At 43.7% G+C, this 27718-nt stretch overlaps 1 protein-coding gene across 2 annotated transcripts; it reads right to left on the reverse strand.

Moving 5' to 3' along the window:
* Positions 1–344: 344 nt before the first annotated feature.
* On the reverse strand, positions 345–27187 carry STMN4 (stathmin 4). Of its 2 annotated transcripts, none has more exons than XM_073624876.1 (6): positions 27053–27187; positions 13884–13951; positions 10871–10966; positions 6008–6216; positions 3465–3656; positions 345–903 (listed from the first exon to the last, which is right to left on the reverse strand). In XM_073624876.1, the coding sequence occupies exons 2-6, from the start codon at positions 13894–13896 to the stop codon at positions 844–846; spliced, it is 570 nt and encodes a 189-aa protein (XP_073480977.1). In that variant the 5' UTR covers positions 13897–13951; positions 27053–27187; the 3' UTR covers positions 345–843. The 2 variants fall into 2 exon arrangements, with proteins under 2 accessions (XP_073480977.1, XP_073480978.1); XM_073624877.1 differs by having other exon boundaries at positions 3454–3656.
* Between the last annotated feature and the right edge of the window lie 531 nt (positions 27188–27718).

Consider the following 27718-nt stretch of genomic DNA (forward strand, 5'->3'; position numbering starts at 1 on the left):
AAGCGGATAGGAAAGGAGGAGAGAGCCGGGAAGAGGTGTGAGCTGTGCTCTCCCCCTCCTCATCCTCCTAAGCTTGTACATAATGAAAAGGGGGGGGGTTGTTATTTGGCATCTTTGCCCTGGGCACTGGATGAACTTGTCCCGGCACTGGTTGTAGATGTTACCTGGGTGGTCTGCGTGCAAATGGAATGCCCGCTCCTCCAGACGGGAAATAAGAGAAACCAGGGAAGGCAAAATCTAAAAAGATTAAAATTCATTTCTAACTGATTTCAACAGAATGCTCCTTTAGGCTTAAAAAAAATCAACAGGCAAGTACGGTAAATAATGAGACGCAGAGGCAGATAGATAAACGGGAAAATCATCATGTATTGACAATACAATGGTAGACATATAAAATCAGTGCCATTAAACAGCCTTTCCTAGAGCAGGTATAGACAACGGTTAACTTGTGTGCTCTGCGGCAGCAGGAAACCGCCGTTCGCAGCTCCCGTCGCGGCAAGCTGGCTTATTTCATTTTAATTTTTTTGTTTAGTATGGTATGATATGCGTAGTGACACGGTGGCAACACATCGAAGCCTGGGTTCCTAGGGTACGATTCTTTAGGTCTTTGCGGATGAGATGGTCGACCCCTCCCGTTACATCCTCCCAAAATTCCCATACCTAAGCTTCTCCGAAAAAAAGGCGACTTTTTTTTTTTTTTTTGCCGGTCATCTCTTTAACATTCACAAACAAAGAAAGGAAAAAAAAAAAAGCAATAAAAGAGTCTCGGTTGCTTATTATTGTGCTGGGCAGTTCAGGCACCCCGTGGAGTCCTCAGTCCAAATTGTATAAAGCCACCACCTTCTACCTGGAAGCTTCTTCCTTCAGCTCTTTGTTTTTCCTAACTTCTTCTGCGTGCTTATCCTGCAGAGGAAACAAGTCACTGGCAATTAGTGGGAGATCAGAGTATCGCATTTTGCATTACTAGAACATATTCTTGATTCTTTTATACTTTTACATGCTTGCCTATTCATATTTTAATTATTATACTGTATTTTATAGTCAGTTTTGTAACTGCTCCCTCTATTGGCAATCTGTACGTTAGGGCATGCAATCACCCTGCTTAAAGTGCATGTAGCCTCCAGTTGGATGGCATTTGTTAATGTCCTGGGTATCGTAATCATAAGCAAAAAAAGCTGTATCTCAGTGCTGCTGATTTCCTGTAACCTCTCTCAGCCACTTCCTCTGTACATGTATTCATTTCAGCATCATTAGTATGATTTTGGCAGGAAACCTGAAGAATAGGGTCCACCTGGTATTGGCTGGGTAGACCACGAGTAGCCCAGTCCCTGTCAGGAGTCTTTCACCCTGGGGCAACAGGGCCAGTGTCCTTTCTCTTTGGAGCAGTACCAAGTGTACACCCTTTTTTGTGTGCTTCACATTTTGTGTGCTCATTTCTTTATTGCAGCTGGTGTTAATTTTGAGTGTGTGCATGCCCTGAAAAGTCTTGAGGGGGTGGAGCAATTGGCTTATGGGCAGGTTCTCCCCCTCCTATGGGGTCTCCTTTTGGATGATCCCCACCTAGTACTTGGGTGGACCTTGCCTCTGAAAAGTCCCCTGAAGAAGAATAGGGTCCACCTAGCACTTGGTTGGACCTTACCTCTGCAAGTCCCCTGTAGAAGAATAGGGTCCACCTAGCACTTGGGTGGACCTTGCCTCTGCAAGACCCCTGAAGAAGAATAGGGTCCACCTAGCACTTGGTTGGACCCTACCTCTGCAGGTTCCCTGAAGAAGAATAGGGACCACCTAGTACTTGGGTGGACCTTGCCTCTGCAGGTCCCCTGAAGAATAGGGTTCACCTAGTTCTTGGGTGGACTTTGCTTTGGCAAGTCCCCTGAAGAATAGAGTCTACCTGGTTTTGGTTGAGTGGACCACGAATAACCCAGTCCCCATCAGGAGTCTTGCACCCCGGGGTACTAGAGCAAGGGTCCTTTCTCTTCAGGAGAGGATCAAGTGTACATCCTGTGCGTTTTATTTGTGGGCTTCACATTTTGTGTGCTCACTTCTTGGCCTTATGGGCAGGTTCTTCCCCTCTTATGGGGTCTCTGTTTGGGGGATCCCCACCTAGCATTTGTGTGGATCTTGCCTCTGCAGGTCTCCTGAAGAATATGGTCCACCTAGTACTTGGGTGTGGACCTTGCCTCTGCAGGTCCCCTGAAGAATAGGGTCCACCTAGTACTTGGGTGGACCTTGCCTCTGCAGATCCCATGAATAGGGTCAAGCAGTAGAGATCCAAGCCTGGTGAAGACAATGCTGGGCTCCTGGGCAGGTAAGTACCTTTTTGCTAAAAGTCAGCAGCTACAGTATTTGCAGCTGCTGACTTTAAATGTTTAAGAACAGGAGTTAAGTTCATCTTTAAAGGAATACTTCACTTTAGATAAAAATGTACACAACATATAACAGACTTAGCTGTTCTCCCACCCATTGTCCTGACCGTGGCTGGAGAAGCCTCCTGTGATATGCGTTAGTAGTCTGTAAAGATCATTCTGTTTTCAAGAAAGCAATATCCTTGACAAAGGCAATGCACATCGCCTCGGCTGAGCTTGGGATTTTTGGTTGCTTTGGTGGTTTTCCAGTCTTGAAAGTCTTGAAACCACCATGAACGACCTCAGCACTTTGCAATGCTGATTGGCTAGAACAGGTCATTAAAGCCAGTCGGGCAATGTCACTTGTAGCAATAGAAGAAATAACACATAAGATCGTAGAAGTATTTCTTGGTGGCACCGTAGCGCCACCAAGAATTTAGTTAACCTGAAAGGATGGCTCAATTGCAGACAGGGAAATGACGAAAATATAACTACGGTATTTTAAAGCAACAATGTCAAAGCCAAAGTGATGGTTACTCCTTGATGGTTTATTACTGCACTCTTCCTCAGTCCCTTCAGAATTCAACACTTTCAGAAGAATTGGATGCCCGTGTCCCCTTCATCACTCTGTGCTTTCATCCTCTGGACATCCTCCTCCAGGACATAGAAGCGACCTAGGACTCAACTGATGGAATCATAGCACAAGGAGGTGAACACTCCAAGAAGTGTTGAACCCTGAAGAGTATGATGGAAGTTGAAGCACAGATAGGAGAAGTAGTGAAGAGCTCAGGCATTTTGGATCCTAGAGCAAGCCTACCGGAAGTTGCTACCTGTACTAGGCCAATCTTCTGTGACATGTGTAAGTGTGACTGTTGAGGAAGACTTGGCTGCTGATCTTTAGCCCAGTACAGGTGACAGCTTTCTGAACACACCTGAGCTCATCCCTGTAGGTAAGTAAAATACCTCTTCATTTTCAGGGACCTGCTACCAAGATTTTTTCTGGCAACGACAGCCTCAATTTCATGTTCTCAAAGGTGAGGACAGCGAGCATGAAGAAATTAAACAATTTGAATAAAAGTTTAGAATGTGAGACACATCTTTAACTAACCTTTAACTAACCTTCTCCTGCAGACGTTCGATCATAGCAGCTAGATGGGCCTCCCTGTTCTCCTTGTTGACCTCCATTTTCTGGGTCAGCTTCTCTTTGGCCATTTTGCTGAAGTTGTTGTTCTCCTCAATGGCTTTCTGAATGACCTCACGCTCGTGTTCCCTCTTCTCTGCCAGGTGTTTGAGGAGCTCGGCTTCCTGGCACTGAAGAGAAAGGAGAAGGGATTAGAATCTATAATCCTTACATTTATTGTAGCCCTATTAGTGCACTTGAAACAACATAGCTGAGTACTATCAATGATACCTTTTTAATTTGCTCTTTCAGGACAAGCTTTCAGTGGGTCCATCCCCTTCTTCTTGGTCCAAACAATATTCTTTCTCGGATTGAGAAGAGTGTAGACCGAGGAAAGCTTGTCCTTAAAATCTACCAGTTAGTGAACATGCAAAAAAGTATCATGAAAAACAGTGTTGTATCTCTAATATAGGTAGGTTCATATCACTCCTGCACCCCCACTGTGTATTCTATTGAATAGTAAGTGATTAAAACTGAAATAATTTATTTAGACATAATATATTTAGACATATAAATAAAAAAAACAACAAGCTTTCCCCTTAGTTTACATTTCTATTTCTGAATAATCAGCCGTTTCTGAATATTCCAGTAAAATTTCCATTCCCATGGCATGGAATAAGGTTTTGTGGGCACCACCACTCCCCAGACTTTGAAGATATTTTTTACAAATGATCAAAGTGTTTAAAGTATTAGAGCAGGGGTCTCCAAACTTTCTAAACAAAGGGCCAGTTTACTGTCCTCCATACTTTAGGGGGGCCGGTAGGAGTAGAAAATTCCCTGGCATAAGTGGGAGCAAACAATGCCCCATCATTGATGTCAGTGGGAGGAATAGTGCCCCATCGTTGGTATAATTGGGAGGAATAATAGTGCCCCATTGTTGGTATCAGTGGGAGATATTGTGCCCCTTCATTGGTGTCATTGGGAGAAATAGTGCCCCATTATTGGCGTCACTGAGAGGAATAAGCCCCCCATCGTTGGTATCAGTGGGGGGAATAGTGCCCCATCATTGGCGGCATTGGGAGGAAAAGTGTCCCATCAATGGCGTCAGTGGGAGGAATAGTGCCCCATAATTGGTGCTAATGGGGGAATAGTGCCCCATCATTGGTACTAGTGGGAGGAATATTGCCCCATCATTGGTGCCACTGAGCATAATAGTGCCCCATCATTGGCGCCAGTGGGAGGAACACAGCCCCATCGTTGGTGTCATTGGGAGGAATAGTGCCTCATCATGGGTGTTAGTGGAAGGAATTGTGCCCCATCGTTGGTATCGGTGGGAGGAATTTTGCCATGTTGTTGGTGTCAGTGGGAACAATTGTGCCCCTTTGTGGGAACAGTGGGGGGAATTATGGCCCATCGTTGGTGTCAGTGGATGAAATAGTGCCCCAAGGGCCAGGTAAAAGAAAGCAATGGGCCGCAGTTTTGAGACCACTGTATTAGAGCAACAAGATATTCAGAGTTTATGCAGGGCATTTGTCTCAGAACAACTCAGTCAACAATGTGTCCCATTGCGTAGGTTTTCCTTTACTTGTCTTAAAATACAACAGAAACTAACAGGAGATGTCTCTAAGGTAAGGCAAATATTTACTGCCACCATAACAGGAATCCTCTACTCCGGTTTATTTTAGATTTTCTTTCTTTTTTGACTCCCGGTGACTCTGGTCACCAGGGCAAAAAAAAGAAAGAGTGAATTTCCCTAGTAAGGGCCCAAACAAATAGGGGCCATTTTCAAGTGGCTTACAGGCTGTTAATCATGGATAGAAAGTTGTACGTGCTAGGAGGAGCTTGTGAGACCTTCTGAGCTGAACTTATAAGGATAGTGGGTTGACCGATCAAGTAGTATCAAGAAAGTCAGTCTTCGTAACCTTATGGGATAGAGAAGTCTGGATGTTTTAATGCTAGTTAATAGCCACTCAGTTCTGGGTGGACCTATGGTCTAGTGGTGTGCCAGGTTTTTGGAGAATTACATGAAACATAGCTAAATGATGGCCATCCTGGTCAAAAATCCAGCATTTTGCAGTAGTTGGGACTGCTGTCTTGAAGTGTTGGGGTCCTGGGTTCAAACCATGTTTTTGTTGGTTTATCGAATTGCCCCTGTTCCCTCTCATGGTTTGACAGTAGGTCAACCTACACCCAAACTGGCATTAGAGATAGAATGCTTGTCTTCTTAACTGTGACAGTGAAACATTACTGTAAGCTCCTCTGGGGCAGCAACTGATATGAAAGTGCCGCCAGACAAACAGGGTATTTGAAAATTCTTGTTCAGTTTTTGTTGGTTGAACTAGATGGACTAGTGTCTTTTTTTAACCTCACTAACTATGTAACTATATAAAATTGAAAAAAGACCTCTAGACACTTTTATTTTAAAACTTTAACAAAAATGTTTTTGAAACTTTCACCCAACTTAGTAGATACCGTTTTTAAAACAATTATTGAATTCGGTTTGCATTTCGACCAACCTGCTTGTTAACCCATTCCCGCTTACCTTACGTCTTTCTTCAGCAGCTTCAAGTTTTTTCTGGATCTCTTCCAGTGATGGGTCCCGGCGCTGGGGGAGTGAGGCATTGAGCTCTGGGACGGCATCAAAGCAAGGCGGCTTTAGGATGACCTCAAAGGCTTGACCAGAAGTTCGTTTGTTTAATTCTATGACTTCCATGTCTGAGATGACACACCATGTGAGGTCAATTGTATCTGCTGGGGATGGAGAATTGGAAACTTCAATGGTATGAATCAACAGGATAGTTTAATTTGAATGGTGTATTTCTGATAGGCAGTCACACATTCATGAAAACATAATCATTTTTACAATGAATAATTAATTTGACAAGGATAACACAGTTTAGGATACTTTTTTTGCATGTTAGCATACACTAATGGCCAAAATTTTGTTGACACCTGACCATCACACCTACCTATATGGCAAATATATATGTATGTGGACCCCCTCCAAAGATTGCGTTCAGAAATTTCCAGTAAAGGGCACTGTTAATACTACTGCATTCAAAGACATTGCAGACAAGTGTGCTCTTCCCACCTTGTGTAATAGTTGGAGAAGACCTTTTCCAGCATGTGCCCCTGTGTATAAAGCCAGCTCCGTAAAGGACCAGTTTGGTGTAGAGATCCTGCACAGATCCCTGACCTCAACCCTACAGAACACTTTTTCGATAAATTGGAACACCAATCATGAGCCAGGTCTTCTCATCCAATATTGGTACCCAACCTCAACTCTACTAAAGACCTTTGAGATAAATTGGAACACCAATCGTGAGCCAGGTCTTCTCATCCAATGTTGATACCCAACCTCAACCCTACTGAAGACCTTTGAGATAAATGGAACATCAATTGTGGGCCAGGTCTTCTCATCCAATATTGGTACCCAACCTTACCCCTACTAAACAACTTTTTGGTTGAATTAAAACACCAGTTGTGTGACAGGTCTTCTCATCCAAAATTATTACCTTACCTCAACCTTACAGAACACATTTGGAATGAATTGGAACCCCAATTATAAGCCAGGTCTTCTCACCCCTCATTGGTACCCAACCTCAACTCTACTGAACACCTTTGGGTTGAACTGGAACACCAATTGTGAGCCAGGTTACATAGTTACATAGTAGGTGAGGTTGAAAAAAGACACAAGTCCAACAAGTCCAACCTATGTGTGTGATTATGTGTCAGTATTACATTACATATCCCTGTATGTTGCGGTCATTCAGGTGCTTATCTAATAGTTTCTTGAAGCTATCAATGCTCCCCGCTGAGTATCAAAGCTCCCCGCTGAGTATCAATGCTCCCCGCTGGTCTTCTCATCCAACATTGGTACCTGACCTCAACTCTACTGAACACCTTTGGGATGAATCGGAACCATAATCTTGACCCAGGCCTTCTCATCCAACATTGGTACATGACCGCAACCCTACTGAAGACCTTTGTAATGAGTTGGAACACCAATTGTAAGCCAGATCTTGTAATCCAACATCGGGACTTGACCTCACAAATACTTTTTTGGCTGAATGGGTGTAAATTCCCACAACCACGCTCCAAAATCTTGTGGAAAGCCTTCACTGAAGAGTAGAGGCTGTGGAAGACAAACTCCATATTAAAGCCCATGGTTTTTTGAATGGGATATATACAAGTATAAACAATATGTGTGTGTAGGTTGGATGGTCAGGTGCCCATATAATATAAATATACATTGAATATACCAGCTAAAATGTAGCATATTCTTTTTTTTAAACACTTTTTCTCCCTTCAATCCCCTCGATGGGGAGGAGCCGCATATTATGGGACTTTAATTATGTCAAAATTGGAGTCAAAAACACAATACCAATAAAACCTAAGCTCTTTATTTTAACGATTTACATTGCAATATACAGCATATGAATTTACAATATTGTTATTATGTCTATGATTATATTTATACAGCCATACCGTTTTTTTTGTATACAGTCATAGATCCTGAAGAAGCACAATGAGTGAAACGCGTTGATCTAGCATGCCTTTATTACACAGGTTATATGACAGCTGTTGATATGGCCTACAATAATCTTCATGACACATATTTTTATTTTTTATTTTTTTAAATCTTTGTAATAAAGATTTATTGGTATTGTGTTTTTGACCCCTATTTTGGCACAGTTAAAGCCCTTTTATAGGCTGTTCCTCCCCCACCAAGGGGCTTAAAAGAGGAAAAAAGTCTCATGATTTCAATAGGGATGGTGCTTTTATAGGTGTATATTTATTAGCATTATCCACATTATGCATCCATATTCTTTTTTATGTCTCTGTGAAGGGATGAGAAATCTCTACTGTAGGGACACAGAATGCTGATTTTTCATAAAATGTGAAAGGGTTACATTTTCTTCAGGTTACTATTACTGTCTATATATTCCTACCCTGGTGGCAACATCTCTCTTCATTTCTTATCTTTCTGTCACAGGGTGTCACAGGGACAGGAAGTGAGGGGCAGGGAAGTAAGGGACAGGAAGTGAGGGGCAGTAAGTGAGGGGCAGGAAGTGAGGGACAGGAGGTGAGTGGCAGGAAGTGAGGGGCAGAAAGAGAGGGGCAGAAAGTGAGGGACAAGAAACGAGGGCCAGGAAGTGGGGACAGAAAGTGAGGGGCAGAAAGCGAGGTACAAGAAATAAGGGGCAGGAAGTGGAGACAGAAAGTGAGGGGCATGAAGTGAGGGGCAGGAAGCGAGGGACAGAAGGTGAGGGGCAGGAAGTGAGGGACAGGAAGTGAGCGGCAGAAAGTGAGCGGCAGGAAGTGAGGGAAAGGAAGTGGGGGCAGCAAGTGAGGGAAAGGAAGTGAGGGGCAGGAAGTGAGGGGCAGGAAGAGAGTGGTAGGAAGAGAGGGGCAGGAAGTGAGGGACAAGAAGTGAGGGACAGGAAGTGAGGGGCAGGAAGTAAGATCCAGGAAACGAGGGGCAGAAAGTGACGGTCAGGAAGTGAGGAACAAGAAGTGAGAGGCAGGAAGTAAGGAACAGGAAGTGAGGGAAACGAAGTGAGGGAAAGAAAGTGAGGGGCAGAAAGCGAGGGGCAGAAATTGAGGGACAGAAGGTGAGGGGCAGGAAGCGAGGAACAGAAGATGAGGGACAGGCAGTGAGGGGCAGGAAGAGAGGGGCAGGAAGCAAGGGACAAGAAATGAGGGTCAGTTACTGGGACAGAAAGTGAGGGGCAGGAAGTGAGGGGCAGGAAGCGAGGGGCAGGAAGCGAGGGACAAGAAATGAGGGGCAGGAAGTGGGGACAGAAAGTGAGAGGCATGAAGTGAGGGGCAGGAAGCGAGAGATAGAAGTTGAGGGGCAGGAAGTGAGGGACAGGAAGTGAGCGGCAGAAAGTGAGCAGAAGGAAGTGAGGGAAAGGAAGTGGGGGCAGCAAGTGAGGGACAGAAAGTGAGAGGCAGGAAGTGAGGGAAAGGAAGTGAGGGGCAGGAAGTGAGGGGCAGGAAGAGAGTGGTAGGAAGAGAGGGGCAGGAAGTGAGGGACAAGAAGTGAGGGACAGGAAGTGAGGGGCAGGAAGTAAGATCCAGGAAACGAGGGGCAGAAAGTGACGGTCAGGAAGTGAGGAACAAGAAGTGAGAGGCAGGAAGTAAGGAACAGGAAGTGAGGGAAACGAAGTGAGGGAAAGAAAGTGAGGGGCAGAAAGCGAGGGGCAGAAATTGAGGGACAGAAGGTGAGGGGCAGGAAGCGAGGAACAGAAGATGAGGGACAGGCAGTGAGGGGCAGGAAGAGAGGGGCAGGAAGGGAGGGACAAGAAATGAGGGTCAGTTACTGGGAAAGAAAGTGAGGGGCAGGAAGTGAGGGGCAGGAAGTGAGGGGCAGGAAGCGAGGGGCAGGAAGCGAGGGACAAGAAATGAGGGGCAGGAAGTGGGGACAGAAAGTGAGAGGCATGAAGTGAGGGGCAGGAAGCGAGAGATAGAAGTTGAGGGGCAGGAAGTGAGGGACAGGAAGTGAGCGGCAGAAAGTGAGCAGAAGGAAGTGAGGGAAAGGAAGTGGGGGCAGCAAGTGAGGGACAGAAAGTGAGAGGCAGGAAGTGAGGGAAAGGAAGTGAGGGGCAGGAAGTGAGGGGCAGGAAGAGAGTGGTAGGAAGAGAGGGGCAGGAAGTGAGGGACAAGAAGTGAGGGACAGGAAGTGAGGGGCAGGAAGTAAGATCCAGGAAACGAGGGGCAGAAAGTGACGGTCAGGAAGTGAGGAACAAGAAGTGAGAGGCAGGAAGTAAGGAACAGGAAGTGAGGGAAACGAAGTGAGGGAAAGAAAGTGAGGGGCAGAAAGCGAGGGGCAGAAATTGAGGGACAGAAGGTGAGGGGCAGGAAGCGAGGAACAGAAGATGAGGGACAGGCAGTGAGGGGCAGGAAGAGAGGGGCAGGAAGCGAGGGACAAGAAATGAGGGTCAGTTACTGGGACAGAAAGTGAGGGGCAGGAAGTGAGGGGCAGGAAGCGAGGGGCAGGAAGCGAGGGACAAGAAATGAGGGGCAGGAAGTGGGGACAGAAAGTGAGAGGCATGAAGTGAGGGGCAGGAAGCGAGAGACAGAAGTTGAGGGGCAGGAAGTGAGGGAAAGGAAGTGAGGGGCAGGAAGAGAGGGTCAGGAAGTGAGGGACAGGAAGTGAGGGACAGGAAGTGAGGGACAGGAAGCGAGGGGCAGAAAGTGAGGGTCAAGAAGTGAGGCACAAGAAGTGAGGGGCAGGAAGTGAAGGAAACAAAGTGAGGGAAAGAAAGTGAGGGACAGGAAGTGAGGGGCAGGAAGTGAAGGGCAGGAAGTGAGGGGCAGGAAGTTTAACAGAAATGTTTACTTTTCTTCACTCCTTCTAAAGAAAAATTGGCACAGAATTAAGGAGAGACAATGTTCTTACCATCATATTTGTAGGATTGTTTCTTTGAAGGATCAGAGAAAAAACAGGAGCAGAAGAGGGACATGAGAGGGAGCTCCTTCATCTTTTCTTTGTAGGCTGTGGGAAAAATCAGAAACATTAGGGTATTTCTTTCTTGAAGCTGGTACTGTATAGTCACATAGAAATTATGATCAAGTGTATAAAAGGTCCAATTAGACTACGTATTGGGTATTTTTTTTATTTGCCATCTCTGCCCTGTTGGGGAGAGACTTCCCTTGACTTCCTGTCCGTGATACATAACAGGAAGTTGAAGAAAACTTCTCTAAAGACAGCTGTCATCAGAGCAGGGGTGCCCTTTGCAAGTTCTAACCTCGCTTTTGAAGAATGTAGAAGGGATGAATGTCTGGTAGATCTTTATTGTACATGACAAAATAGAATTCCAACGTGTTTCGGGGGCTTCATCAGGGCTTAAATGCTGGCAGTAATTTAAGAAGACAAAAAAATGGATGAAGATTGTGCTGATTTGGGTCTTCGGACATTGAAGACACATCCTACTACCTTTACTGTAGAAGTAGACAAACTACGACTCTCCAGCTGTAGCAGAAGTCCCATCATGCCTGTGGGGGACATGCTTGTGGCTGCCAGGGTCTTGCAATGACTTATGGGACTTGTAGTTAAGCAAAAGCTGGAGGTCCAAAGTTTGCCTACCTCTGATCTGGGGGCCAGGTCACCTTCCTGTGTATCCTACTATAGCCACCTGACCTGTTCTCCCTTTATTATGAGACCAAGGGTTGCCTTCTTCTCAACTCTGCCATAGCAAAAAGATATCTCCCAACTTTCCGGGATGGCAAAGAGGGACACCTCTAGCATAATGTATGTAGACAAGAGACAACCCCCGCCCCCCACCCCCCAGAGATACACAACATGAAGAATGAATGCACGAAAAAGAATAGGTTAAACCCATACATAATTACCCTTTATAACAATATCCATCAATTTAGGGGTTATAAAGGAGGTTTAGGACAGTCTCACACTTTTAGTAGTTATATAGGGCAGTATTTATAGAACATTAGGCAAGCTATTTGTCCAGGAAAAACTGCATGTACAGTTGTTCTGTGAGAACTGGGGCAAAATCGAATGTAAGTAGACTATTTTCTCTCCAGGTCGAATGTCCTTCCTTCAAACAAACAAGAGTGAATCAGGAAAATACTACATTATGGCCAATAGATGGAGCTGATGATTATGTAAATAAATACTTATTTCATTTTGATTGTCAGCTCAATCTATGGAGCTGGCAATCACATATGGCCTTAATGCAGTATTTTCCTACTTCACTCTATTCTGTATGAATGAATAACATTCGATCTGGGGGGGGGGAATGGCTTAGTAGCATTCCATGAATAACTAGGGAAAAACTTTAGGGGGGTGGACAGTGAATAACAAAAAAGGAAGCAAACAGCTAAATACAAAGATGGAATACGCATATTTGAAATGTCTCATCTCTAGGTTTTATAACTCTGTCCGGCCACTTTGTGCTAGATATCCCATTCGGGAGCTTGACAGCACAGTAGAGATTTGAAATACAATTTCGGATGAAAGTCGAATTTCCGAAGAGAATAAAATAGAATACAAAATAAAGGAATTGAATAGAATAGAATAGAAAAGAATAGAACATAAAATAATATAATATAATAGAGTAAAACAGAACAGAATAGAAAATAAAAGAATGGAAAAAATGGAATAGAAAATAAAATAAAATAAAATAATAGAATAGAAAAAGAATATAGTAAAACAAAACAAAATAGAATAGAAACTAAAACAATAGAATATAATAGAGTTAAACAGAACAGAATAGAAAATAAAAGAACAGAATAAAATGGAATAGAAAATAAAGGAATAGCATAGAATAAAAATCTTAATAGAACAGAATACAATAGAATATATACATCTTTTAAATTCGAATTTCAAATAGAATAAATTTGAATTTGAATAAATTAGAAAAGAATATAATAGGAAAAAAAATAAAATAGAATAGAAAAGAATAGAATTGAAAAAAAAAAGAATAGAATAGAATAAAATAGAAAATATATGACCTTCTTCCGAAATTCGAACAGAATAAATTCAAATTAGAATAGAATAGAAAAGAATAGAATAAAATAGAAAAGCATGCAATAGAAACAAATATATATCAATAAAAACAGTAGAATAGAATAGAAAGAATGTAGCTATTTCCCAAAATTTGAATATAATACATTTGAATTTGAATAGAATGAAAAAGAATAGATTAGAATAGAATAGAATAGAGAATAAAACAATAGAAAGAATATAACCATGTTCCAAAATTCAAATTTTGAATAGAATATACTTGAATTTGAATAGAATATTTTTTTATTTTTTTATTTCAGGTACTTATATGGAAATAATAGAATAGAATAGAAAATAAAATAAAAGCGTAAAAAATAAAATGGAATAGAATAAACAATAGAAAAAATAGAAACAAATATAACAATATACCTGTTTTCCGAAATTTAAATCTCGAATACAATACATTTGAATTTGAATAGAATAGAAAAGAATAGACTATTATAGAAAAGAAAAGAATAGAAGAGAAAATAAAAGAATAGAATAGAAAGAATATAACCATGTTCCAAAAATTGGAATTTCAAATAGAATAAATTTAATTTAGATTGGAATTTGATTCAAATGGAATTTGAATTGTTTCGACTTTCCCGAATTTGGTCGAATTGAGTTCAAATTAACCGAATTCGGTCAATTCGAATCAATTTGAATAAATGAAACACATTCTGACAATGAACTAAACAAATTTAAGCAAACAATTTTCAAATCAATGCTGCGCGCAGTGTGTAGGCGGAGCCAAATTCGCTTTCGCCTCCCCCAATAGCGCCTCCTACTGGAAGACCATTTTAATGCCAAGTCACGGACGCAGGCGCATTCAGATACCGTGTCATTAAAGGCTCCCTAACCAAAGTCGTCATTCGTTTATCACACTGGGGGGGGGGGGGGAACGACATACCTGCTAGTGTCATATTGCTGAGGTTGTTGATTGGTTCTCTGCGAGGTCTACAGAATGAGGTATGTCACCTGGGGAGAGAGACAGTACACTCTGGTTAATGACTGGATTTGTATTTTGCCCTTAATCTGAACACAGCTCTTAGAAAATATACAACCCGTTTCGGGGTAGGGTCTCCCCCTTCTTCAGGCTTCAATCAATAAGATTGTGACTAAATCTGGACAAGATCCTTTAAAGTGAAAAAAATAAAAAAAAATAAAAAGAAGCCTAGTATCAGCATATTCCTGTGCCCACCATGTGGATAGCCTGATACCACAAGTCTAAGCCCTGATGAAGAAGACCCTTGTGCCGAAACGCGTTGGTTTTATTGTATCGAGTAAACATTTCATATCAGTATCAAGTTTTTTTACCATTAGTACCACGTGTGCATATATTTATACCAAAAAATTGACTTTATACGCAAAAACAGATCATCTGATGAGCGATTCATTCACCGCCATCGGAGACGCGGAAGCCTAAGACTGCAACAAGGTCACTTATCACTGTGTAGATTGTTCCCCTCAAATGATAAGTAACCAAATGGACTTACAAACATTAAAACATTCTTTGCGTCGGCCCCGCGATACCACACACCTACTAGATCTACGACTCCTACAAGGCAGCGCAAAGTGCGACGATAACATATGGTAATCCCAATCAATCAGTCAATCAGATCCTAATTCACTATAGGCACATGGGAGTAAGAAAGAACTGCTGTGCTTTCCTTGTGAGTGCACATTACTATTTATATCAAATGTATAATAATTAGCTAATACTATAATAATATTTAAAATAATAATAAAATATGTTTTAATAATAATAATAAAATATGTATTATTATTATTATTATTATTATTATTATTATTAATAATAATAATAATAATAATAATAATATTAAGTAGAAGAAGAAGAAGAAGAAAAATAATAAGAAAGAACATTTTACTACCACTACTACTACTAATAACAATAATAATAATAATAATAATAATAATCATAATCATATTAATTAGAAGAAGAAGAAGAATTCTACTACTACTATACTAATATTAATAATAAAAAGAATACTACTACATCTAATATCAATAAATATCATTATTATTTAATAGAAATAAAAATAATAATAAGATGGAGAATTCTACTATTATTGCTGCTACTACTACTACTACTACTAATAATACTTATAAGAAGAAGAATTCTGCTACTACTAATATTAAGAAGAAGAAGAAGAAAAGAATACTACTAATACTACTACTAATAATAATTATCATTATTATTGATTAATAATAATAATAATAATAATAATAATAATAATAATAATAAGAAGAAGAAGAAGAAGAAGAAGAAGAAGAAGAAGAAGAAAAATAATAATAAGAAGAAGATGGAGAAGTCTACTACTATTAACACTACTACTACTACTACTACTAATAATTAATACTTATTATTATTAATAATAATTTAATAATGTCAATAATAATAATAAGGAGAAGTTTACTACTACTAATACTACTGCTACTACCAATTATAAGAATTATAAGAGTTCTTCGACTACTACTAATATTAACAATAAAAAGAATACTACTACTACTAGTAATAATACTTATTATTATTATTAATAATAATAATAATAATAATAATAATAATAACAATAATAATAAGAAGAAAAATACTACTACTACTAATTATAAGATGAATTCTTCGACTACTACTACTAATATAAACAATAAAAAGAATACTACTACTACTACTACTAAGAAGAAGAAGAAGAAGAAGAAGAAGAAGAAGAAGAAGAAGAAGAAGAAGAAGAAGAATATTTAATATTATATGTATTATAATAATAATAATATTTAGCAATATTTTATTTCTTAAAAAATCATCTGCCATTATAAAGTAGATGTAAACCCATCTTTATAGTGAACCTGTCACCTGTAGACATAATGTAAACCTCTTTGATATGCAGGAGATGTGCAGGAGGCAGAAGGAAGCATTTCCTCCTCTCCCCCCAGTGATCAGACTGCAACATTGTATGCAAGTCATAAGAGGAGAGACTGCAGCAGGGGCTGATCTGTGTCCGACATTTGTGAACACATCCAAGAACTGCACAGGTACCAGGATTTACATGACCGTGTCAGTTCATAGAAAACCTGGATGATGCCTTAACAAAGATGGCACCGTCCTTCTGGGGAGAAAAGCAGATGAAGGCATTGTCAGGGTGAGCATTGTGATGGTTGTGAGAGGTAACAGGTACATAACTGATCCTCCATGTACTGATCATATGTGATGTTGGCTTTGCTGTGAGTTCCGCTGACTACAGAGCTGCAGATTTCTCAGTGAGGATAAGAGGAGGTGACTCATCTCCGCTCAGAACTCTTCCTCCCCCAATCTCCTCTCTGACTGATGACAGGTTATCTGTGAGATCCGAGTCAGAGGAGGCCCCGCCCACCAGGGGTGACCTACATGGACCGTTATATACAGAACATGATCATTGGGTGTATTGTCTGCTATGACTGATCCCTATCCCGCTACAATGATCCCTATTCCACCATCCTGATCCCCATCCCACCACCCTGATCCCTATCCCGCCACCCTGATCCCTATCCTGCCACCCTGATCCCCATCCCACCACCCTGATACCCATCCCACCATCCTGATCCCTATCCCCCCACCCTGATCCCTATCCTGCCACCCTGGATCCCTATCCCACCACCCTGATCCCTATCCCACCACCCTGATCCCTATCCCGCCATCCTGATCCCTATCCTGCCACCCTGATCCCTATCCCCCACCCTGATCCCTATCCTGCCACCCTGATCCCTATCCTGCCACCCTGATCCCTGTCCCCCCACCCTGATCCCCATCCCACCACCCTGATCTCTATCCTGCCCTATCCCACCCTGATCCCTATCGCCCCCCATCCCGATCCCTATCCTACCATCCTGATCCCATCCTGCTACCCTGATCCCTATCCTGCCACCCTGATTCCTTTCCCGCTACCCTGATCCCTATCCCGCCACCCTGATCCCTATCCCACCATCCTGATCCCTATCCTGCCACCCTGATCCCTATCCCCCTACCCTGATTCCTATCCTGCCACCCTGATCCCTATCCCGCCACCCTGATCCCTATCCCGCCATACTGATCCCTATCCCACCATCCTGATCCCTATCCTGCCACCCTGATCCCTATCCCCCTACCCTGATTCCTATCCTGCCACCCTGATCCCTATCCCGCCACCCTGATCCCTATCCCACCATCCTGATCCCTATCCCGCCACCCTGATCCCTATCCCACCATCCTGATCCCTATCCTGCCACCCTGATCCCTATCCCCCTACCCTGATTCCTATCCTGCCACCCTGATCCCTATCCCACCATCCTGATCCCTATCCCCCCACCCTGATCCCTATCCCCCTACCCTGATCCCTATCCTGCCACCCTGATCCCCATCCCACCATCCTGATCCCTATCCCCCTACCCTGATCCCTATCCTGCCACCCTGATCCCTATCCTGCCACCCTGATCGCTATCCTGCCCCTATCCCACCCTGATCCCTATTCTGCCCTATCCCACCCTGATCCCTATTGCCCCCCATCCTGATCCCTATCCTACCATCCTGATCCCATCCTGCTACCCTGATCCCTATCCTGCCACCCTGATCCCTATCCCGCCACCCTGATTCCTTTCCCGCTACCCTGATTCTATCCCGCCACCCTGATCCCCATCCCACCATCCTGATCCCTATCCCCCACCCTGATCCCTATCGCCCCCATCCTGATCCTTATCCCACCATCCTGATCCCTATCCTGCCTCCCTGATCCCTATCCCACCACCCTGATCCCTATCCCACCATACTGATCCTTATACCGCCACCCTGATCCCTATCCCACCACCCTGATCTCTATCCTGCCCTATCCCACACTGATCCCTATCGCCCCCATCCCGATCCCTATCCTGCCACCCTGATCCCTATCCCCCTACCCTGATCCTATCCCACCACCCTGATTCCTTTCCCGCTACCCTGATCCCTATCCCGCCACCCTGATCCCTATCCCACCATCCTGATCCCTATCCTGCCACCCTGATCCCTATCCTGCCACCCTGATCCCTGTCCCCCCACCCTGATCCCCATCCCACCACCCTGATCTCTATCCTGCCCTATCCCACCCTGATCCCTATCGCCCCCCATCCCGATCCCTATCCTACTATCCTGATCCCATCCTGCCACCCTGATCCCTATTCCGCCACCCTGATTCCTTTCCCGCTACCCTGATCCCTATCCCACCATCCTGATCCCTATCCTGCCACCCTGATCCCTATTGCACTACCCTGATCGTTATCTCCCCACCCTGATCCCTATCCTGCCCTATCCCACCCTGATCCCTATTGCCCCCATCCCGATCCCTATCCTACCACCCTGATCCCTATCCCCCTACCCTGATCCTATCCCACCACCCTGATTCCTATCCCACCATCCTGATCCCTATCCTGCCACCCTGATCCCTATCCCACCATCCTGATCCCTATCGCCCCCATCCTGATCCTGATCCCACCATCCTGATCCTGATCCCACCATCCTGATCCCTATCCTGCCTCCCTGATCCCTATCCCGCCACCCTGATCCCTATCCCACCACCCTGATCCCTATCCTGCCACCCTGATCGCTATCCTGCCCCTATCCCACCCTGATCCCTATCCTGCCCTATCCCATCCTGATCCCTATCCTACCAGCCTGATCCCATCCTGCCACCCTGATCCCTATCCTGCCACCCTGATCCCTATCCCGCCACCCTGATTCCTTTCCCGCTACCCTGATCCCTATCCCACCACCCTGATCCCTATCCCACCATCCTGATCCCTATCCTGCCACCCTGATCCCTATTGCACTACCCTGATCGGTATCTCCCCACCGTGATCCCTATCCTGCCCTATCCCACCCTGATCCCTATTGCCCCCATCCTGATCCCTATCCTACCATCCTGATCCCTATCCTACCATCCTGATCCCTATCCTACCATCCTGCTACCCTGATCCCTATTCCATTACCCTGATTCCTATCCTCCCACCCTGATCGCTATCTCCCCACCCTGATCCCTATCCTGCCCCCCACCCCAAGCCCATAGGGTTACCATATTTCTCTAGCTCAGCTTCCCCTCATCAACACTCTAATTCTATTTTTGAATAAAATGTTCATCACATATCTTATATTAGACCCGGTGACATCATTCACTGGGTCTCTGTGCTTCTTTATGTAATGCAGGCAGATCATGGCTGGTGGGAGGGGCCAGCTGAGGAGGAAAGCACTAGATGATGCTGGATGTCCTTCAGCCAGGGAACAAGGCGGGGCTCTATCCGACTTTCTGCAGCTTCTAATGCACATTGCGAGTCTCTCACAGTGTGCAGCAAATCCATTACAGTACAGCAGAGGAGCCCCTACAACTGTGCAATGTGGAGGTCAGATTTAAAAATGGACGTGAACCCGAAACCGATAGCGTTCAGTTTCCTACAATATGCAATTACCTTTATTTAAAAAAAAAAAAAAGTTTAACAGGTTTTTTTTTTTTTTTTTTTTTTGTAATCCTTTTGCTACCAGGGACCCCGCTCTTGTCTTTTCCCCGGGGCAGCAATCGGTGACGGGGAGGGCCAGGCTGTGCCAGGCGTTGGCATCTGTTGTTTGTGCAAAAAAACAAAAGGAAGGCGGCGAGGGATTATGGCAGCACACGGTCTGCCGCCATCGGAGGGCTGCATGACAGACGCATTGTGTCTGCGAGTTCTGGGGGCTGTGCTGGGAGGAAATCCATTATTCATCACACTGCAGGCACCAGGCGGATCCACCGACACACCATTCCATTATTATTCCATTATTACATGGATACAAAAGTGTCTAAGAACCCAACCGACCAATCACATTCTCCCCTGAAAACTCCACACCTGCAATTTCATTGGTTGATTTGCGCTTGTTTTTTGTTAGAAAATTAGAACCCCCAAACATTATATATATAAATATATATTTTAGCAGAGACCCTAGAGAATAAAATGGCAGTCGTTGCAATTTTTTTTTATGTCACATGGTTTTCGCGCAGCGTTTTTTTTCAGTTTCAATTTTCATGCTTTAAAATTGCGCACGCTCGTGGAATGGCGCCAAAACTACGGTTATTCAAAAAAAAATCAAAGGAGGTCTAGTTTTTTGCTAGAAAATGACTTAGAACCCCCAAACATTATATATATATTAGCCCTATATTAGCCCCCTAGAGAATAAAATGGCGGTCGTTGCAATTTTTTTATGTCACGCGGTTTTTATGCGCTGTGTTTTTTTTTTTTTAAATGAAATGTTTTGGGAAAAAGAGTACACTTTAATGAATTAAAAAGAAAAAACATAATATATACCCCAATTTTTTTTGGTACAATATGAAAGATGATGTTACGCCGAGTAAATAGATACCTAACGTGTCGTGCTTTAAAATTGCGTGTGGAATGGCGCCAAACTACGGTACCTAAAAATCAAGGGAGGTCTAGTTTTTTGTATATATATATATATATATATATATATATATATATATATATATATATATATATATAATGTTTGGGGTTTCTAAGTAATTTTGGAGCAAATAACTAGACCTCCCTTGATTTTTAGGTACCGTAGTTTGGCGCCATTCCATGCATTCACACAATTTTAAAGCATGATATAAATAAAAAGCATGACATTAGTAAATAAATATATATATATATATATATATATATATATATATATATATATATATTTTTTTTTTTTTTAACAGAGACCCTAAAGAATAAAATGGCGGTCGTTGCAATTTTTTATGTTACACGTTTTTTGGGTTGCGGCTTTTCAAACGCAATGTTTTCAGGGGAAAATACACTTTAACAACAGGGCGGGGACGGGGGTGCTTTAAAACATTTTTTATTTATATATTTATTTATTTTATTACATTTTTTTACATTTACATTACACTGTCCCTTTAAAAAAAAAAAAAAAAAAACAATTTTGATCCCTATCATTGCTATCACAACTTATGTAAACCCTTGCGATAATAATTCAGCATGACGGGTCCTCTTTTCTAAAAGACCCCAAACCTCTCCTCTAACCTTAAAAGCAAAAGATCAAAAAAAAAAAAAAAAAATTATCTTTTGCCTTAAGAAAAAAAAAAAAAAAAACACAACATATTTATATGGCCCAAGAACCGGAAGTGTCTTCATGACATCACTCTGGTCCTCCAAGGGCATAGAGATGAGCGGTGGCCTGCTAATGACATTTTTGAATAAAACTGGGCCTCTGTGCTTCTCTATGCAATGCAAGCAGATCATGGCTGGTGTGAGGAGCTGGCGAGCTGGCATTTAATCTGCATAGATTTTGCCTATCCCTGGCACCTCCCTTCCCCCTCTTTCAAATAAACCCTTTAGGGCACTTTCACACTGGGGCGGGCGGGCGTCGGCGGTAAAGCGCAGCTATTTTTAGTGACGCTTTACCGTAGTTTTTGCGGCGCTTTTCGGCCACTAGCGAGGCGCTTTTAACCCCCCGTTAGCGGCCGAAAAAGGTTTAAGGCGCTGGCTAAGCGCCTCAGTGTGAAAGTAGCCTGAATCACAGAGGTCTCCGAACTTTCTAAACAAGGGGCCACTTTATTGTCCTTCAGACTCTAAAAGGGCCGGAGGTAGAGAATTTCCTGGCATCAGTGGGAGAAAACAATTGCTGGTGTCAGTGGGAGGAATAGTGCCCCATCATTGGTGTCAGTGGAAGGAATAGTGACCATTAATGGTATCAGTGGGAGGAATAATGCCCCATTATTGATATCAGTGGGAGGAATAGTGCCCCATCAGTGGGAGGAATAATGCCCCATTATTGGTATCAGTGGGAGGAATAGTACCCCATCAGTGGGAGGAATAGTGCCCCATCATTGATATCAGTGGGAGGAATAGTACCCCATCAGTGGGAGGAATAGTGCCCCATCATTGATATCAGTGGGAGGAATAGTGCCCCATCATTGGTATCAGTGGGGGCCCCTGAATGCACACTTTTTTTTGTTTGTTCCTGTGCAACGCATTTCGTCAGACCATTCATTTCAAAGGGGTGCCCTACGCATGTGAAACGCGTCGCACTACACTGCACGGTACTGTAGGTAGATGCATGTTCGTTTACCGGATGCATGGGGTCTCCATTAAGAATCAAAGTCACCCGTGCTCGTCTGAGTTTTTGTGCGGGAAAACATGCGATTTGCACGGCACCAGGTTTGAACAAGCCCTTGAAGCCCATGTGCCACACGTATGTGTCCTGGGTGCACCACTTGTTGTATGCTGAAAGGGCACTTACTGACAGCTTCCTGTATAGGGAAGCAATTGGAAGCCGGTGGGGACCGCTGTACAAGCCAGTCACAGCCAGTCACATGATCAGGAACGTCACCTTCGACTCCCGTTGTTGAGAACGCCTAAAGATCGGTCTTAGAGGGTGAAGCACGGTTTGAGCAGATCCAAAGAAAAACAGCCCAACGCTTTGTAAAACTTTATTATTCAAGGGCAATCTGCACGAAGCCTGGGACATTCTCACTGACGCATTTCATCGTTCATCGTAGACAACCTGGGATGAAGCTCATTGGTGGGTGAAACGCGTCAGCAGCGGAGTTCCCAGGCGGGGCTTCGGGCATCTCCTCCTGGAATAATAAAGTTCTACAAGTGCTGGACTTCACAGTGTGCCGCCAGCTGTTTTCCTATGCGTGAGTTGGTAGTTGGGGGATGAGCCGCCCCTGTTTTGCACCCAGGCAGAGGAGTGATCCATCGTGGAGAACTTGGAAACCCTCGACTTGCATGGTTTGAATAGAGCAGGGTGTTACCCTGCCAGCTACCGGTGACATCATACTCCAGATGAATTAACGAGGACAAATAATTCCTAAGAGGGTGAGGTCATACATTGGGGAATGTGCCCCCTGTGGCCCTGCGGCTGCTGGAAAGATATACATCCTACATCTACATCATACAGCATGCTGGGACCTGTGGTTCTTCAAGACGTAATCATCTTAAGGCTACTTTAGCCGTTGACCACCTAATATGTTCTTATCGAAAATCAGTCGGTGAAAATGGGGAACCCGTATTCCAACCGGCTACTGCACTCAGCTGAATAGACACCAATCATCAAATGACAGAGTTAAACCAGCTGGTGTTCCTTTTGCCGGTGTCACCTGCACACTTTTAGACCTGTTGGCCGTTTCTGGCTACATACCATTACATTAGCCTGGCATCATCCCCAAAGCAATACAATAAAGTAGACTCCCAATGGGTAGGCAAGAATATACAGGACTGTTTGAAGGTAACCCTTTCAGTTGGGTGGTGGTGTTAGTCCAGGAGGCCATTATCTGCTTGGACAAAGCCAAGTTTGGTGACCACCTAGACCAGTGATGGTGAACCTTGGCACCCCAGATGTTTTGGGACTGCATTTCCCATGATGCTCAACTACACTGTAGACTGCATGAGCATCATGGGAAATGTAGTTCCAAAACATCTGGGGTGCCAAGGTTTCGCCATCACTGACCTAGACCAATATGAACAAAGACAACCCTAGCCCTACCTACGGGCGAATCCACAGAACTGTATGAATTTTACCCTTTCAGTTGGGTGGCTGGTATTAGTCCGGGATACCATCAGCTGCTTGGCCAAAGACCAGTTTGGTGACCAGCAGACCAATACACACAAAGATACACCCAACCCTACCAAACAGTAGTCACACATTCCAGCATGGACCTGAGCTATTCACAGATGGTTGGCTACATAGCAATACACCAACTTCAGCAATGCAATTAAGTGGACCGCCTTGAGTAGGCAAGAGGTTAAAGAGACAGGACTGTATGACGGTAACCCTTTCAGTTGGGTGGCTGGTTTAGGTCTAGGAGGCCATTATCTGCTTTGGTGACCACCAGACCAATACAAAGACACACCTAGCCCTACTGAGGGGTAAATTCACAGAACTATATAAATGTAACCCATTCAGTTGGGTGGCTGGTTGTAGTCCAGGATACCATCAGTTGCATGCATGGCCAAGGCCTAGTTTTGTGCCCAGCAGACCAATACACACAAAGATACACCTAGCTCTACCTAGCAGTGCCTGCACCTACCAGCTGGATCCCATGCCATTGACAGAGGGGGCTCATTACAATACACAGAAGGATATACCTAACCCTATCTAGGGCTAAATACACAGAGCTGTATGAATGCAACCCCTTCAGTTGGGTGGCAGTTTTAGTCCAGAAGACCATCAGCTGTTGGTGGCCACCAGACCAATACAAAGATACACCTAGTCTACCTTGGCGGTAAATATACAGAACTGTATGAAGTCAACCCTTATAGTTGGGTGGCTGGCTTTAGTCCAATATGCCATCAGCTGTTTGGCCAAAGCTCAGTTTGGTTACAAGCAGACCAATACACCCAAAGATACACCTAACCCTACCTGCACATACCAGCTTGATCCCATGCAATGCACAGAAGGGGCTCATTACAATACACAGAAGGATATACCTAACTCTACCTAGTTGTAAATCCACAGAGCTGTATAAATGTAACCCTTTCAGCTGGGTGGCTAGTTTTAGTTCAGGAGGCCATCAGTTGCTTGGCCAAAGCCAAGCTTGGTGACCAGCAGACCAATACACATGGAGATATACTTAACCCTACTTAGCAATGCCTGCACATACCTGCTTGACCCCATACCATTCACAGAGAGGGCTCATTGCAATACACAAGGATACACTCACCCTACCTAGGGCTAAATACACAGAACAGTATGAATTTAACACGTTCAGTTGGGTGGCTGGTTTTAGTCCAGGAGGTCATCAACTGCTTGGCCAAAGCCCTGTTTTGTGACCACCAGACCAATACACATGAAGATATACCCAACCCTACCTAGCAGTGCCTGTATATACATAGCCCTACCTAGGGCTAAGTACACAGAACTGTATGAATGTAACTCTTTCAGTTGGGTGGCTGGTTGTAGTCCAGGATACTATCAGTTGCTTGGCCAAAGCCAAGTTTGGTGACCAGCAGAGCAATACATACAAATATACACCATGTCGTACCTTGGTGACACATATAAAATTTGTATGAAGTTAACCCTTTCAGTTGGGTGTCTGGTTTTAGTCCAAAATGCCATCAGTTGCATGACAAAAGCCCTGTTTTGTGACCAGCAGAGCAATGCACATGAAGATACACCAACCCATACCTTGGTGGCAAATGTATAGAACTATAAGAAGTTACCCCTTTCAGGTAGGTGGCTAGTTTTAGGCCAGGAGGCCATTATCTGCTTGGACAAAGCCATGTTTGGTGACCAGCAGACCTAGACAAAGAAAGACACACCTAGCCCTACCTAGGTGTAAACTCACAGGGATGAATGAATGTAACCCTTTCAGTTGGGTGGCTGGTTTTAGTCCAGGAGGGCATTGACTATTGCAAAAAGCCGGGTTTTGTGACCAGCAGACCAATACACATAAAGATACATCTAACCCTACCTAGCAGTGCCCACACATACCGCCATGATTCTATGCCATTCACAGGGGTGAGGGGAGGTCATTACAATACCCAACCCTATCTAGCAGTGCCCACACATGCCGGCATGTTCCCTTGCCATTCACAGAGGGGGTCATTGCAATGCACATGAAGATACACCCAACCCTACCTAGCAGTGCCCACCCATACCAGCATAATCGCATGCCATTCACAGGGGGAGCTCAATACAATACACACGAAGATACACCCAACTCTACCTAGCAGTGCCCATGCCATTCACTGGGGGGGGGGGGGGCTGGGGGGGTGGTATCATTTCAACACATGTAAAGGTACACTTAACCCTACCTAGCAGTGCCCACACATAGCAGCATAATCGCATGCCATTCACAGAGGGGGAGGGGCGGGGCTCATTACAATACACATGAAGATACACCCAACCCTACCTAGCAGTGCCCACACATGCCGGCATTATCCCATGCCATTCACAGATGGGGGGGGGGGGGAATCATTACAACACACGTGAAGATACATTTAACCCTACCAAGCAGTGCCCACACATACTGGCATGATCCCAGAGGGGGGTCATTACAATACACACAAAGATACACCCAACCCTACCAAGCAGTGCCCACACATACTGGCATGATCCCAGAGGGGGGTCATTACAATACACACAAAGATACACCCAACCCTACCTATCAGTTCCCACATGTACTGGCATGATCCCATGCCATTTTTTACAGTGGGGGGGGGGGGGGGGGGTAATTGCAATACACACAAAGATATACCTGACCAACGCTACCTATCAGTGCTCACATATACTGGCATGATCCCATGCCATTCACAGGAGGGATCCTTATAATACACACAAAGATACACCCAACCCTATTTAGCAGTGCCCACATGTACTGGCATGATCCCATGCCATTCACGGGGGGTCCTTATAATACACACAAAGATACACCAAAACCTATCCAGCAGTGCCCACATATACTGGCATGATCCCATGCCATTTACAGTGGGGGGGGGGGTAATTGCAATACACACAAAGATACACCTGACCAACCCTACCTATCAGTGCCCACATATACTGGCATGATCCAATGCCATTCACAGGAGGGATCCTTATAATACACACAAAGATACACCCAACCCTATCTAGCAGTGCCCACATGTACTGGCATGATCCCATGCCATTTACGGGGGGGTCATTACAATACACACAAATATACACCTAACCCTACCTTGCAGTGCCCACACATACCGGCATGATCGCATACCATGCACACAGTGCCCTCATTCCTCGCCTCTTAAGCTCACCGCACACATTTCAATCTCCTTTAGATCTAGCAACAAGTATGTGGGTTCAAGGGCCTGCCTGATTGGATAGTTTGGGTAGCTCCCCATATAGTTTTAGTAGGTTCTAAGGTCGACCATACATGGTCAGACTATGAGGTGCATGGTTCACCACATGCATCAACAATGCTGAGCGTTCACCAACCGCAAACATTCCATCACAAGCAAGCATCGGAGACCTCAGGGAATGAACCAGATTTACTAAATAAAGTTAAACGCGTAATAAAATATCCAATGTCTGCTCCCCATACATGCGTCTTCCAATGATCACCATGATGTACTCACCTTTGTCTGCTAGGAGACTGTGCTTGTACCAGCTGTACTCCCTGAATTAAATCCCTTACAACCAGCGCTCAGCATCAGCACCACTACCCCGGCTCTCCCCATGACATCATTTCTAAGCTCTCCCATTGGCTGGCTCTCCCCGCTCGCTGATTGGCCAGCGTCTTCCGGGGAAACTCAGTCTTGCCGAGTAACACGCTACATATTGGAAGGGGATGATGTCACTGAGAAACCCTTCTCTCTCCATCAGAGATAAATAAATAAAAGGAGAAAGTCAATAGGAAAGAACTCACCTGATCTGTATCAATGGGATTACACTGCGATTATTGGCAATGTTCATTTATTATGTGTAAAAATGTGTTTATTCTTCGTAAATATTCAATTATAATTTGTAAATATTCATTTATTCTTTGTAAATATTCAATTATTATTTGTATATATTCATTTATTCTTTGTAAATATTCCTTTATTCTTTGTAAATATTAATTTATTATTTGTATATATTCATTTATTATTTGTAAATATTCATTTATTCTTTGTAAATATTAATTTATAATTTGTAAATATTATTTTATTATTTGTAAATATTATTTTATTATTTGCAAATATTCATTTATTCTTTGTAAATATTAATTTATAATTTGTAAATATTCATTTATTCTTTGTAAA

This window comes from Aquarana catesbeiana, linkage group LG04, assembly GCF_042186555.1.
Source record: "Aquarana catesbeiana isolate 2022-GZ linkage group LG04, ASM4218655v1, whole genome shotgun sequence".
Classification (NCBI taxonomy): domain Eukaryota; kingdom Metazoa; phylum Chordata; class Amphibia; order Anura; family Ranidae; genus Aquarana; species Aquarana catesbeiana.